Below are 14,834 nucleotides of genomic sequence, written 5' to 3'. Positions count from 1 at the left end.
CATACATCTTTTAGGAGTACTTATGATTTGAACTTGATTTTCAGATATAAACACAAATTGGTGTAAATTTATCCAAAAAGGGGTAAATTTATCTACTAAGAAGTTGAACATATTTTTTTAAACTCATCAGCGAAGGTGGATGACCTAACTGGAGACATTTTTTTATATCTAACCGGAGACTTTACTTTCTGTCTCAAGAATGAATCGCAGCTCTAATCTAATTTTCATGATTTATTTGAAAACCTCTATATAGATTTTATATTTTGTTAATTTTATATTTGATATCCAAAATAACAGTCAAAAATATTCATTGATTATTAATGATATTGATATAGTAGTAATAATGTATTTGTTGAGCACAGAAATTGCAAAAATGATGTGGCAGTTTAAATCACCAAAGGAAATGAAGAAGAAAACAATTGTTAAAGACTTAAAGATGAGAAGAGATCTGAACATGCGCCAAAAGAGGAGGAACATCTAAGAATATGATAACATTTATTACATTCTTTGAGAAAACTAGATTTACGCAGAAAGAGGAGGAACATTTGAAGCATAAAAACATGCACCTGTCATTATATTTATAGTAGGAAATCAACGATTAGTATAATCTAATATACAATGTCATTCAGAATAAAATATCAAATTATTGTCTTAGAAAGAAACAAATCTGCTAAATGCTCAGAAATATCTTACAAAAATTTGTGAATCAAATTAAGGGGAAAAAAAATTACTTCCTGCTACTATAAATTTTAATTTCACTGTACAAATAATAATAAAAACCTCATAGTATCTTTACTGTGTTATTTTACGTACTATGTAGTACCAAAAATTTAAACATTTAAATCTCAATTATGAAATCTGTAAAAATTTATTGCGAAATTTGTAAGCAAACAAATAATGGAATTTAATGCAGTGTGATTTATTTATTAAATTAAAACAAAACAATTAGGTGACGGAACATGATTATTACAGAAAGGAAGCGCGTGAGAGAGAGAATTTATAAAAAGCTTCTTCATCTGCTTTACTCTTTTTTTTTCACTTTACAACAATAAAAATCATTTTGAATTTTTATTGTTGTGTCTCTTCTTCATGCACTAGTAGTCACTGTGATTAGACTAACAAAAAGAAATCGAAATTCAATCTCTCAATCCAAAGTTTTCGCGCTCGCTCGAGCTTTCTCCTTAAGCTCAGCGAAGGAGATGATGAGGAGCGTGTTGTTGTTGTTGTGGATTGTGTGCTCGCTATGCTCAGCCGCGGCGGTGGTTCGGAGCGGATCTAGCGACGGAGATACTGAGATTGCGATATCGCTGCTCGAGAAGAAGCTGATGGCGCCTGAGGTCGCCATGGTGCCTCTCACCTTGATCCAAGGAGCTGGCTCCAAAGGAGCTGGTAACACACTCTCTCTCTCTCTCTCGTAGACTCAGATTCATCGAATCTTGATTGTGTTTTTTGAAATGATGGTGCAGTGTGCTTAGATGGGACGTTACCTGGTTATCATCTGGATCGTGGTTTTGGCTCTGGTGCTAACAATTGGCTTATCCAGCTTGAGGTATCTCTACTAGTAACCTTCTACAAATTTAAATGTTTTATAATGCAATTTGTGTGATGTGTAGGGTGGGGGATGGTGTAACAACCATAGGACCTGTGTGTATCGCAAAACCAGTCGACGTGGCTCCTCTAATTTCATGGAAAAGACCTTGCCTTTCACTGGGATCTTGAGCAATAAGCCTCTAGAGAATCCTGGTTTGTTACTTCATTTTATAAATGCTCAATAGTTGTATTATAACCAACTCTGTTGGTGGCTTTTGCAGACTTCTTTAACTGGAATAGGGTCAAGTTGCGGTACTGTGATGGTGCGTCTTTCGCTGGTGATAGTCAGGACGAGGTTAGTCAGATGAGAGACAATAGTGTGTTTTGTGGTTCACAATCTATACCTTTTTTTTTTCTTATGGTTTGTTGCAAATGGCTTGTTTGTAGAGTTCACAAATTTTCTATAGAGGACAACGGATTTGGCAAGCGGCTATGGAAGAGTTCTTGTCTTTAGGCATGAAGCAAGCAAACCAGGTCTTTTTTACATTTCACTGGGTCTCTATCAGACTATTGATCTTCTTATCTAATCACTTGGAAGTGAATATTTTTTTTATCACAGGCTCTGCTTTCTGGATGCTCAGCTGGGGGATTAGCTTCCATCTTGCACTGTGATGAGTTCAGAGAGCTGTTGCCTAGTTCCACTAAAGTCAAGTGCTTAAGTGATGCTGGAATGTTTCTAGACGCGTAATTATCTCTTCAACTTTTTTTGCTTTTCTGTTTTAGGAGAAGTATTATTTTCTGGAAAACTTTGAAATGTTATGATGGAAAATGCAGAGTGGATGTCTCTGGGGGCCACTCGCTCAGGAATATGTTCCAAGGTGTTGTTACAGTGCAGGTAACCTCAGATCCATACTTTTTTTTTTTTTTGAAATAGGCATGAATAAAGTGTATATAACTTAAAATTATCATATGCTCACTTGATACTTTTTTCTGTTGATTTACAGAACCTCCAGAAGGGCTTGTCCAGCACTTGTACAAACCATTTAGATCCTACCTCGGTACATCTCTTTCACCTTTTTAATATCACTGTTTGATCCTGCAAAGTTACAACAAGTAGACAAGGCCTTGAGAGAATCTTTTGTGCTTTTTCCTCAGTGCTTCTTTCCTCAGAACTTGGTTTCAGACATCAAAACCCCAATGTTTCTTCTCAACACAGCATATGACTCATGGCAGGTGATAATCTCGTTTTTTTTTCATCTTGACCATTGTCTCATCCGTACACGGTGTTTGATTCTTGAACTTTCTCTAACAGATCCAAGAGAGCTTAGCTCCTCCAACCGCTGACCCAGGCGGCATCTGGAAGGCATGCAAATCAGATCACTCGCAATGTAACTCATCACAGATCCAATTCTTCCAAGGTCCACTCTTCTCTACTCTATGCTTGAGCCTGCACCACGTTGATGGTTTCTAATACCTTTTTTTTTCCTCCTTCCATAAAATAGACTTCAGGAACCAAATGATGTATGCCGTAAATTCATTCTCAAAATCCGACCAGAACGGTCTTTTCATAAACTCTTGCTTCGCGCATTGTCAGACCGAAAGACAGGACACTTGGTTTGCCCAAGATTCTCCCCAACTTAACGGAAAGGTAACATCACCCCTCAAAAGAACTCTTTAATCATACAGAGGTTAGTTATTAAACTCCTGCTCACGATCGTCTTTGTTAGCAGAGAGTGGCAGAGACTGTAGGTGACTGGTACTTCGACCGAGCCAAAAATATCAAAGCCATCGACTGTGCTTACCCATGTGACAAAACATGTCACAATCTGATTTTCGAGTGAGTAAATCTTTGAAACCCCATCTTATTCTTTCAAACTTATTTATCTTAAACCCCAAATCTGTAACATTCATGTAACTCTCATAAGAGAACCATTTTATCTGTTGATTCAGATCATAATTTATATTTATGTTGACATCATTTTCGACTGGGATAAGCTTTTGTTTCAAATATTATATTTATCCTATATGTATATATATATATATATATATATTCTTTTGTGCAGTGTTAATCAAACAGGTGTAGATCGGAGTGTTGATCCAAAAGCTGCAGAGATCTCTTCTTCTTCTTCTTCAAGGTTTTGTTTTCCTCTTCATAGAGCCTCTCTGGTCTCTCTAGTGTTGACAACGATCATCCTCGGGTTCTTAGCTCAGTAGGTATAGGGAGGCCTTATTCTTTCATACCTCATATTTTTATAACCATTTGATTCAAATGTTGAATCTAAGTTAGTAAGCAAATCCATGTACGCAGAACAGAATATATATCACAAAGAGAAAGAAATAACATGGTTATAATATATATTATGCTGGACTTATAAATCTGCAAATATATTAGACAATTGCGGAGGTGACTTGCGATACAAGCCTCTAACAAAAACGAAGATAGACGCAATATTGCATGGGAACATGAAAGTTTATCTGTAAGAGCTTAAAAAGAATAATTATCGTAGCTCCAGCGTGTCCACAAAATTAAGTTTCTGATTTTGGAGTACGCACTAACCAACCAGGCAACCACACATATCTTTTTCACGTTTTAGGATTTGGGAATTAATAAAAAAACGAAAAAAAAAAAGAAGCCCGAATCAATCACGGCGGGGTTAGTGCATAATCTAAAATCAAAATAGTAGAAATAAAATATAGTATCAATAGTTCTCTTCAAAAAGAAGGCACGCACATAACACCTCAATATTAAGACGCACGCACATACCCCGTATCTTTGCTTTAAGAAGCTTCAACAAACTCAAATATAATAGTAAAATACATGAAAAGAATATTAACACTCGATTCCAGATGAGAGAGATAGCGAGCTCGAGAGTGAAAGAGATGAAGATCAAGAAGTTTGTTATTCACATTCAATACAAGCTCAGAGAAAGTCTGTTACATTTACATTAATATATATAGATACGCTAACCATTAGATAACCGGAACAAACCGATATCAATAACCAATCTAATATCATAATACGCCCCCCTCAAGTCTTGACCATCGAGATGTCTGGTTCGAGATGATAAAGACTTGAAATGGACATACGTCTGAGTAAAGAATGGAATGGACCCGGATGAAGCGCTTTGGTGAGAATATCTGCAAGCTGAGCAGTCGTAGAAACATGAAATGTCTTCAGCTTGCCGGCTTTAATCTGATCACGCACTGTATGACAGTCAATATCAATGTGTTTCGTTCGCTCATGAAACACAGGATTCATAGCTATGTGCAATGCTGACTTGTTATCACAGTAGAGTTTAGCCGGAGAAGACGGTACCCGCAAGTCAACAAGCAGTTGCTGTAACCATATAATCTCACATGTAGTCAGAGCCAAACTTCTGTATTCAGCCTCGGTGCTACTCCTACTAACAACCGATTGTTTCTTTGACTTCCAAGAGATCAAAGACGTGCCCAAATACACACAAAACCCCGTGATAGATCTTCTAGTTTCTTTACAAGTCGCCCAGTCTGCATCCGCAAAAGCATTTAAGCACAACTCATTCTCTGCAGCATACATCAAACCCTGTCCTGGATTAGTCTTAATGTACCGCAAAACCTTATGAGCTGCCTGTAAATGTGTATCGGTAGGAGCTGATAAGAACTGGCTAAGCTGATGAACAGCAAAAGTAATATCGGGTCTTGTAATAGTAAGATAAAGCAAGCGTCCAATAAGCTCTCTGTAAACCGTAGGACTCGACAAAGGAGTACCAAGATCCTTAGTAAGATGCAGAGAAGGATCCATAGGAACAGAGCTTGGCTTACAGCCTAATAATCCCGAGTCTTCAAGTAAATTCAGAGCATACTTCCTTTGACAGACAGAGATTCCATCAGAAGATCTTGCTATCTCCAAGCCTAGAAAAAATCGAGCCGGACCAAGATCCTTGATCTTGAACTCCGAACGCAATAAGGACTGTAGATTAGCCAATGCTGCATCATCATTTGAAGCAATCAAGATGTCGTCCACATAGACTAAAACAGCCACAAAAGAGGAGGAAGTAGCTTTCACAAACAAGGTGTTATCAGCCGGTGATTGAATGAAGTTAGCTCCCAATAGAACTGAAGAGAATCGCTTGTACCATTGGCGTGAAGCTTGTTTAAGCCCATAAAGAGACTTCCTAAGGCGACAAACCGGATTAGGTGGAAGAATCATACCAGGAGGAGGAGTATAACCTTGTGGAAGACTCATATAGATTTCTTCTTCGAGATCACCATGCAAAAAGGCATTAGAAACATCCATTTGTGTTAACTTGTATCCTCTGGCTGCAGCTAAACTCAGAAGAAGCTTCACACTCGTCAACTTCGCCACCGGAGAGAAAGTATCTAGATAATCAAGCCCTTCTTGCTGTGTAAAACCCTGAGCAACCAACCTTGACTTATACCTCTCCACAGTACCATCAGGATTATATTTGATGGTGAAGACCCACTTACATCCAACAACATTCTTCCCATCAGGTAACGATTCAACATCCCAAGTCCTATTCAGCTCAAGAGCTTCAAACTCCACATTGACTGACTCTTTCCACTTGTCAGATGTCATGGCTTGACGAAAGTTCTTAGGTTCAGTCTCAGCAGTGTAAGCAAAAACATAGGATTGATAGGTGGGATGAAGTTTATCATAAGAAAGAACAGAGGATAAAGGGTAAGGGGTAGTCGAAGTGGTTATAAGAGATGAAAAACAATAGACCGGAGGAGGTTCTATTGGAGAATTATAAGAGACCAAATTGCAGTGATACTCAGAAAGATAGCTAGGAGCCTTAGTAGTTCGTTTTGATCTAGGCATTGGCACAGAAGTATCAACAGTACTAGCAGGAACAGAAGGCATACTAGCCGAAGATCTAGTATGAGAACGAGAAACTCTAGATGCATCAGGTTCAACAGTCACAGAAGAAGAAGATGTATCATTAATGGAAACATTCGGCACTGAATGACAAGGCATTGTATCAACAAAGTGAAATGGCACAGGAAGTGGCAAAATGGTATTAGGGAACATATCCACAGCTTCAGAAAGAAGATCACTAGTTTTAAAAGGAAATTCATGTTCATGAAACACAACATTACGAGAAATTGAAGTGGAATGAGACTCCAAATCCAAAACTTTGTAACCTTTAAAACCAGTAGGATATCCTAAAAATATACAAGGCTTTGCACGAGGAGAAAACTTATTCCTGTCTTTCATATGTGTTGAAACATAACACAAACAGCCAAAATTTTTAAAAGAAGTGTAATCTGGAGTTTTTCCCAAAAGTAACTCAAATGGTGACTTAAAACCGAGTAGAGGGGAAGGCAATCTATTTATCAAAAAAGTTGCTGTCAGTATACAATCACTCCAATATGGAAGAGGAACATTTGATTGAAACAAAAGAGCCCTAGCGACATTCAAGAGATGCTGATGTTTTCTTTCTACAACTGAATTCTGTTGAGGTGTGTATGCACAAGAAAAATGATGAATGATTCCATGTTCTTTGATCAATGCTTGAAAAGCAAGTTCTGGAGCATTATCTGAACGTATTGCTTTAATCGTTTTATTAAACTGTGTCTGAATGAGCTTAACAAAAGCAGGGAAGATTGTTAAAACATCATTTTTATTTTTAAGCATATACACCCAAGTCATCCGTGTACAATCATCTACTATAGTAAAGAAATACTTGAAACCTTCAACAGACTCGACGCTAAAAGGACCCCATATATCCAAATGAATCAAATCAAAAGAATTGGATGAAAGATTATTATGTGAAACATAAGCAAGACGTTTTTGTTTAGCTAATGGACAAATGGGACAATGAGACGAATCATGCGTAATGCTCTTCAAAGAAGGAATGCTAGGAACTAACTGTTGTAATATTGCAGATGATGGATGACCCAATCTTTGATGCCACAAACGATCAGAAGGAACGACAGAACCACAGAAAAGACTATCCAGTTTTGATGATGAGAGGGTTGAGTGCTCCAAGATGTAGAGATTATGATAAAGATTACCCCTCCCAATCATCAATCCCTGAGAAAGATCCTGAAGAAAACAAGCATGAGGAAAGAAATGAGCAGAACACATCAATGTCTTAACCAAGCAACTAACACTGATCAAGTTGAATCTAAAATCAGGCACATGTAAAACATTATACAAAACCAATGAATCCGTAATGCGGATAGTACCAGTATGCGTGATAGGAACCGTAGTACCATTCGGTAATGTCACTGTAACACTAGAAACAGAAGACAAATCTGTAAACAATTCTAAAGCAGAACAAACATGACTAGAGGCTCCACTATCTATTATCCAAGCATCACTGGGTATAAGGTTTTGTAAAGTAGATAAGCAATGGTTTTGGAAAGTAAGAATGTTATTTTCTGATGTAAGAGATTTTGAAGGAAAAGGTATACCAGACGTGGAAGTAGTAGCCATGACACCATTCTCAGTGATTGTAGCCCGTGAAGATGAAGTAATCGGCTCTTGAACTCGAACTTGAGTGTTAAATTGAGAAATGAGGTGTTGAATTTGCTGTGGTGTAAAGTCTTGCAAAGTAAAATTTGTGCCAGCAGTGGTAATTTGAGGCTGCTGTGGCTGACCATAACCATACTTTGCAACGCCAAAATCAGAATGCACATTGGCTATAGCATTTGCCTGTTGTGCCACCGAAGGATTAGACATCAACTGCATTTGCTGTCCATTGTGTGGAGAAGATGAGGTCTGTTGAGTCTTCGGCATAGACTGATTCTTGTTGTATGAACCACTGCCATGAGTTTTGTACCCCGGTGGAAACTCATGTAGCTTGAAACACTTTTGAATCGTATGACCTATCTTCCCACAATGTGTACAAACAGGCTTTTGATAGGAACCACGAGTGTTGTATGCAGCAATATACGCATTCTCATTCATCACATTTGCGTTAGACTGCACCAAAGGAGACTGAGTGGGTGCCAAAGTTTGGAAAGCAACATTATCAGACTTAGGAGGTAGACGCAGAGCCTTCTGTCGCTCATCTTGAGTCACAATGTTGAACGCCTCTTCAATCGTGGGTATTGGTTTCAACATCAATATATGACGCCTAGTTTGCTCATAAGACTCGTTTAAGCCCATGAGAAACTTTGTAACTCTACTCCTTTGCTGTAGTTTCTCCCATAGAGCAGCAGCATCACACTCACAATGTCCACATGTGCACACAGGAAGCTCCACATAGTTCTTATGCTCCTCCCAAAGTGTGACCAACTCCGTATAGTACGTGGAAACATCCAGTGAACCTTGTTCAATCTTGCTAAGACGCTGCTCCAAATCATAAACCCGTGGTGCATCGTCCTGTTTAAATCTTGAAATCAAATTGTTCCATATCCCTTCAGCAGTAGAGATAAACAGCAAACTCTGACCAATTTTCTTCGAAACTGAATTCATAAGCCAAGTTGCTACAATGTCATTGCATCTTGACCACGCACCATAGTCTCGATGAGTACTGAGAGGTTTAGGAATCGTACCATCAATGAACCCCAGCTTATTTCTCACATTCAACGCCATACGAACTGATCTACGCCATGAATGAAACTCCGCAGCAGTCGTTAAGCGATCCGAAACCAAGACTAAGCCAGGATGATCCGTATTATGTAAATAATACGGATTCTCATACTTATCAGCATGATAGCGTGAGGAATCTCCAGAATCCGGGAGCTGAGAATGAAGATCCGGTTCCAGATCTGTGGGATTCACCATTGTCGCAACACCAAACACCAATCTTCTTGAAAACGCAGTATCGAAAGAAACCGAATGAATCGATCAACCGAAAAGACGATCCTCAAGAAGAGAATCGCAGAATCAACAACGCGAAACAAATCTGGACTCCAAGAACTAACTCCAGGAAAACGCCGAGAAAGAGATTCACAAATCGAAGGTACAAAGGAATCGGTGAGCTCATACTTGAATGAACGAAGCGGAAGTGATGATTGAGAGCTCTGATACCATATTAACACTCGATTCCAGATGAGAGAGATAGCGAGCTCGAGAGTGAAAGAGATGAAGATCAAGAAGTTTGTTATTCACATTCAATACAAGCTCAGAGAAAGTCTGTTACATTTACATTAATATATATAGATACGCTAACCATTAGATAACCGGAACAAACCGATATCAATAACCAATCTAATATCATAATAAAGAACATTACTAATACCTCACTAGATTACCCTCCTAGACTAATTTAGAGACCAAATCTAAATCTTCCTCTGTTTTGTAACTTCGAATTGTGATTAAAGAAACATGTTCTCACTCTCTGTTTCATAATAGATGAAGTTTTGGTTCTTTGCACACATATTAAGAAAATTATATTTTCTAAACAAAAGTCATTAAAATATAATTTAAAACTAATTTATTTAATTATAAACAAAAATATAAATACACAATTGGTTACACAGTTTTTGATAAAGTTAAAGTTACCTAGATATATGAAAACATCATCTATTGTGAAACAAAAACAATCACCTAAAACATCATCTATATTGAAACAGAAGGAGTACCTTTTTTGGGTTGCAACCAACCAAAAAGTTATCTTAAACCGTCAAGACGGATTGTTAAGAGTGATTAAGTTTAACTGCAATTATTGATTATAAACACATAATTGTATGATTTTATCTCATAAGAATATGTTTAACGAAATGCCGTTTGATAAATGGTTTCGAACCTATATAGAGAATAGAGTAGTGGTACAATTTGCATCGTATATTTTAATTACCTATGGAAATGTAAAAAAAAATAAAAAAAAATGATCTTGCATTTGTTTCTATTGTCAACTTTGTGACAACAAAAGGAAGAAGTGAAAACGAGGAAAATGAAATGAGTTGGCCAGCAAGAGGCTACAAATACTCACGAGACATTCAATCATCCTTGAGTTGAAGCTACCCCATGATTTTACTGACAAGCAAACACATTGCAGTAAAGTTGAATTCTTATAATTTACTAGTATAAAACACAATAAATTATTATTTTGTTCTCAAAAAGAGAGGTTTGAAAATTCTCTTAACAAGTTAATGATTTATAAAAGGACAAGACATTATCATTAAATCTTGAAGCTAGAAAACTATGAGTGCCTTGAAACTGAGAGTCACTATTTTCCTTTTGAAATGAGTTTCTATGCAATGAGCATATTCCGTTTGTTCTATAATCTCAGTTCTGCATGTTTGATTAATTTTAGAAACTATTATTTAATTTGCTAAAGTTTGATAGTAATTTGGGAGTGTTTCACCTTTCATGGAAAACCTTGCTGAAATATGATCTTGATATCTTGATGACTCTTTCTGTTTCTAATCCTTTTTTTAAATATTTCATACGTTGTATCAGAACCAAAGAAAAGTACTGACCAAATACATGCAACATATTGGTAATCTAGAAAAAAGGAGAGTGTAAAAGATAGATATAAAAACGTTCAGGAGACAAAGAATGGTGTATTTTAGGACACACATAAAACAAAGAATGGTTTAAAGAAAAGTTTGAAGAAGAAAGAAAGAAGAGGAAAAATGAAGAATGGTGATGGTAGTGGTAGGAGTGGTGGGGAACATATTTGTTCTTTTTCTTTTCCCCCTCTTTTCTTCCATCTCTTTATAACATTGTTTGAGAGTTTCTTTTGGTTTAAGCTATTCTTTTCTGTCATTTTCTTCTGCTCATCTAATTGCTTCTTCAAACGAAACGGTATCATCGCAGTTAATGTCGGTTAATGTGATAAAGACAGTGTTTGAATGTTTCAGACTTTCAGGTTCAAACCATTTGTATTAACTACATGAGTATGCTTAGTTCTGGTTTATTGACAACGACAATATTTGATACTCTCTCCGTTCCTAAAAGATTCATGTTTTAGAATTTTCACACTTTTTAATAAAACATATTAAAACTTAACTATAAATGCATATTTTTTGTAATTTTAAATTTCATATATTTTAAAACCAATAAGATTTTAAGAAATGCAATTAATGTTCTTGAACTTCACAATTTCTCATTATTAGTTGAGAAAAATTACATTGAAAATATAAAATATGTATCTTTTTGAAACAAAAGTTTTTTCTAAAATATGGATCTTTTAGGAACAAAGGGAATATATTCTTTCAAACAAACCGAAAGACAATAATTGATATATATATATATATATATATATATATATATATATATATATATAGGTCTTTGAAGTTTAATTTTAGCCAGCAGATGTAGGCCTAAGCAGATGCATGGACTCATGCTTTGAAGTTTGAACCAAGAGAGATACATTCAACAGAGGAGAAGGGGTGGAGTCATGATCGTTTAATACTCCATATGTTCCAATATACAATGATGTTTTAGAAAAAAAATGTTGTTTCATAATATATGATGTTTGTACAAATCTAAATAACTTTATTTTTCTCAAAAACTATGTAGTCAATTGTTTTTATTATTTCTGTATATAATTAAATAAGTTATTTTAATTTGTTGTTGTGATACTTTTTTTTAAATGTAGTTTTCTTAATATTTGTACATTGAGTTAAAGCATCATCAATACTATTAAAACTGAAGGGTCTTTTTTGAGGTATCCTTGGAGTTTTAAAGTATTTACCATTCTATGCCACTGAATTATTTTTAAACTATGATTTTAATTAAATTCTTTTATTTTTTGTTTTGAAATCGCAACAAACCATCTCCTAATTCCGTGTATTTTTTTTTGTTAATTATTTAGTTAATTAAACATGTGTAATTATAGTATATGAAATCCTTTCTATCGGCTATATGAATTAATATATAGTTTTATGGAATGCTTCGATGAAAACAAAGGAATATGCCTTTTGGAATGTTTTATCAAATCTTACATAATAATATGTCACCTCCAACGATTTTAATGAGTGTGCCATTTAACTCCTTTCATATTTTCATAGGTATAAAACTATGTGATCAATATCATTTAATAAAGAGTTTAATAATCCAAAAACGAAAAAAAATCATTCGTCTATATATAATAATTCAGAAGTCTAATCCTTTGTTTTACAATTATCTTTTCTATAATCATACCTATGCCTCCACATTCAATATAATACTAAAATCTGTTCAGCTATGTGGTTCTTGGTATGATTTTGGATTTCAAAAAATTTCGAGATATAATAATCCCAAATCAATATATTCACTTTTTATAATTCTTCATAAAACATATTTATAGAAACTATTTAACAAAAAATACTTCTAATCTTAGAAGTATATATAGATTACCAAATCAACATTAGTTTCACCCAAAATCTTACCTTACTGTTCATACAATCTAAACAAATATTTTTTTTAAAAGATTTGATTCCATATTAACAATATCATAGACAAATATTATGGATAAATAGTTAAGCGTAAGACTTACCAATTATTTCAAAAAGATTATATATTCCAAATTTATAGAGACACCACGCCTAATCTACACGCCCTTTTGGAATAAATACTACCATCTACACCACCCATTTCTACCAAATCAATACTATAATTTGATTTGATAGTAGAAATCTTTTTTTTCCATCTTCTTTATATGTTGTCTATCAAAATATACTGATCTTTCGGGCAACCTTTTTGAATAGGTTTGACAGATTCAAATGATATTACAGATCTCTTTTCTAGCCTTTATTTGTCAGTGGATAAAATGATGATTATGTTCAGAATATATAGAAAGGTGTCAGTCAAAGATAAATCTCTAAACTGTACTTGAAAGAGAGGATAATAAATATTTTTATCTCTGAAGGTCGATACTGAAGCATGTCAGACAAAAGTTAGCCGAAGCCTGCAGAAGCTCATCGGACTGAAAATGTAAATCATCGGTAATGACTTGCAAAACGTTAGTCTATCAATGAGGTAAACTGAAAATAAATAAAAGATCATAATATTTGTTAGATTATAATAAGACTGAAAGAGCTCTGAACATATTTTCCTGCTATCACTGATGGTCTTCTGTAAATCCAGATGTTCAATTGGAATCATATCGATGACTTGAATAATGGTTTTTTGGTTCTCTTAAACATCTTTCAGATGATCCACTTCGACTTATGCAAGTTTGACTATGTACAATAAACAACCGGATCAGGTCATGGAAAGGTAGAAAACTAAACTAACTTTCTCATAATATAAAGTTTCACTACCCTTGCTTATGAGAATCTTGATTTGCAAGTTGTCGTTGTTATCCACCATTTCATTTTCTTTCAAAGAGCTCACTATTTTTTTTTTATGAATCAAGGTTGTTGACCGACCAGTGTATGATCAAAGAAATTTTCAAAACCCATAGTTTGACCCATAATTTTAGAGTTGATGAGGCAAATAATCTGGACCAATAAGGTCAGTAACTTATTTGAGTAATTCTAATATTTATTGCAAATCCAACTATTGTTGATGACTAATGATTGGTATTCAAAATCACTGAGGCCAATTCCTTCTATATTATTGTCTCCAAGTTTTGTTTCTTTTATCTCTATGAACATTAAAAGTTTTTCTGATGATAGATTCTCATATAATATTTTTTTGTAAATGTAATAGTGTATACACAATTAAAAATATTGCAATAGCATACTTAACCAGCGATAATAAAAAAAAAATGATTCTATATAATAAACCATCAAGTATTTAAATTATTCTGAATTAAATTGTCCAGAATAAAGATACACCCAATCGGACCACGAGACTAAAATCTATATGGTATAATTTACAAACATAGATATTTGACACACATGTTGAAAAAAAAATATTTGACACACATATACATGTAATCATATACCAATTATTTGAAAATACATAATATTATAATTTACAAGTGTTTTGTTTAATAAAATAAAATTTCACAGTTGGAAAATAGGGGAAGATTGTTTGGTAGTTACAACAAATTTCCCTAATTATTTATCTAAAATTAAAAAGGAGTGGTACTCCTGTAAATACTTAGCAAAATCAAGGGGGTGTAAAAAGAGTTGTTGTTGTAATTGTATTGATGCTATAATTGTTGATTTTTTCTTACGATTTTGTGAATATTATAAACTTATTTTACAAGTTTTATTTCCTATAAATAAAATTACCACGCTCTTATGGGGTTGATTGGTTGTTAATGTAGCTTTATATATTTTTTTTGTTTTAAAAAATAGGCTGTGTGAGTTTTTTCCTTTGGCTTTAATTTTTTTTTGTTGTCGATTTATTTTCAAAACACTTAATAAAAGCTGTAGAAAATTTAATTTTGAAAGCTACCATATTTTAGTTTCTAACTTTTTTGCTGTAGCTTTACTTTTTTAAAGTAAAACATAATTGCTTTGAAAAAATT

General features: G+C 34.6%; 1 protein-coding gene across 1 annotated transcript; it reads left to right on the top strand.

The window, feature by feature from the left end:
- The first annotated feature begins 1,046 nt into the window (after positions 1-1,046).
- Positions 1,047-3,906, top strand: LOC106444985 (pectin acetylesterase 6). Its single transcript, XM_013886447.3, has 13 exons — positions 1,047-1,389; positions 1,467-1,549; positions 1,614-1,743; positions 1,812-1,885; positions 1,978-2,064; positions 2,150-2,274; positions 2,365-2,425; positions 2,535-2,588; positions 2,686-2,763; positions 2,843-2,948; positions 3,033-3,178; positions 3,261-3,367; positions 3,594-3,906. The coding sequence occupies exons 1-13, from the start codon at positions 1,200-1,202 to the stop codon at positions 3,742-3,744; spliced, it is 1,392 nt and encodes a 463-aa protein (XP_013741901.1). The 5' UTR covers positions 1,047-1,199; the 3' UTR covers positions 3,745-3,906.
- The last annotated feature ends 10,928 nt before the right edge of the window (positions 3,907-14,834 follow it).

The sequence above is a fragment of the Brassica napus genome, chromosome A4 (assembly GCF_020379485.1).
Source record: "Brassica napus cultivar Da-Ae chromosome A4, Da-Ae, whole genome shotgun sequence".
Classification (NCBI taxonomy): Eukaryota; Viridiplantae; Streptophyta; class Magnoliopsida; order Brassicales; family Brassicaceae; genus Brassica; species Brassica napus.
The sequence above is the reverse complement of the archived record's forward strand: the minus strand, read 5'-3'. Positions and strand labels throughout refer to the sequence as shown.

Coding starts and splice junctions, on each gene's coding strand:
- LOC106444985 (XM_013886447.3), top strand. CDS start 1,200: ATGATGAGGAGCGTGTTGTTGTTGTTGTGGATTGTGTGCTCGCTATGC. Junction 1,390..1,466: donor AGCTGGCTCCAAAGGAGCTG/GTAACACACTCT, acceptor ATGATGGTGCAG/TGTGCTTAGATGGGACGTTA. Junction 1,550..1,613: donor ATTGGCTTATCCAGCTTGAG/GTATCTCTACTA, acceptor TGTGATGTGTAG/GGTGGGGGATGGTGTAACAA.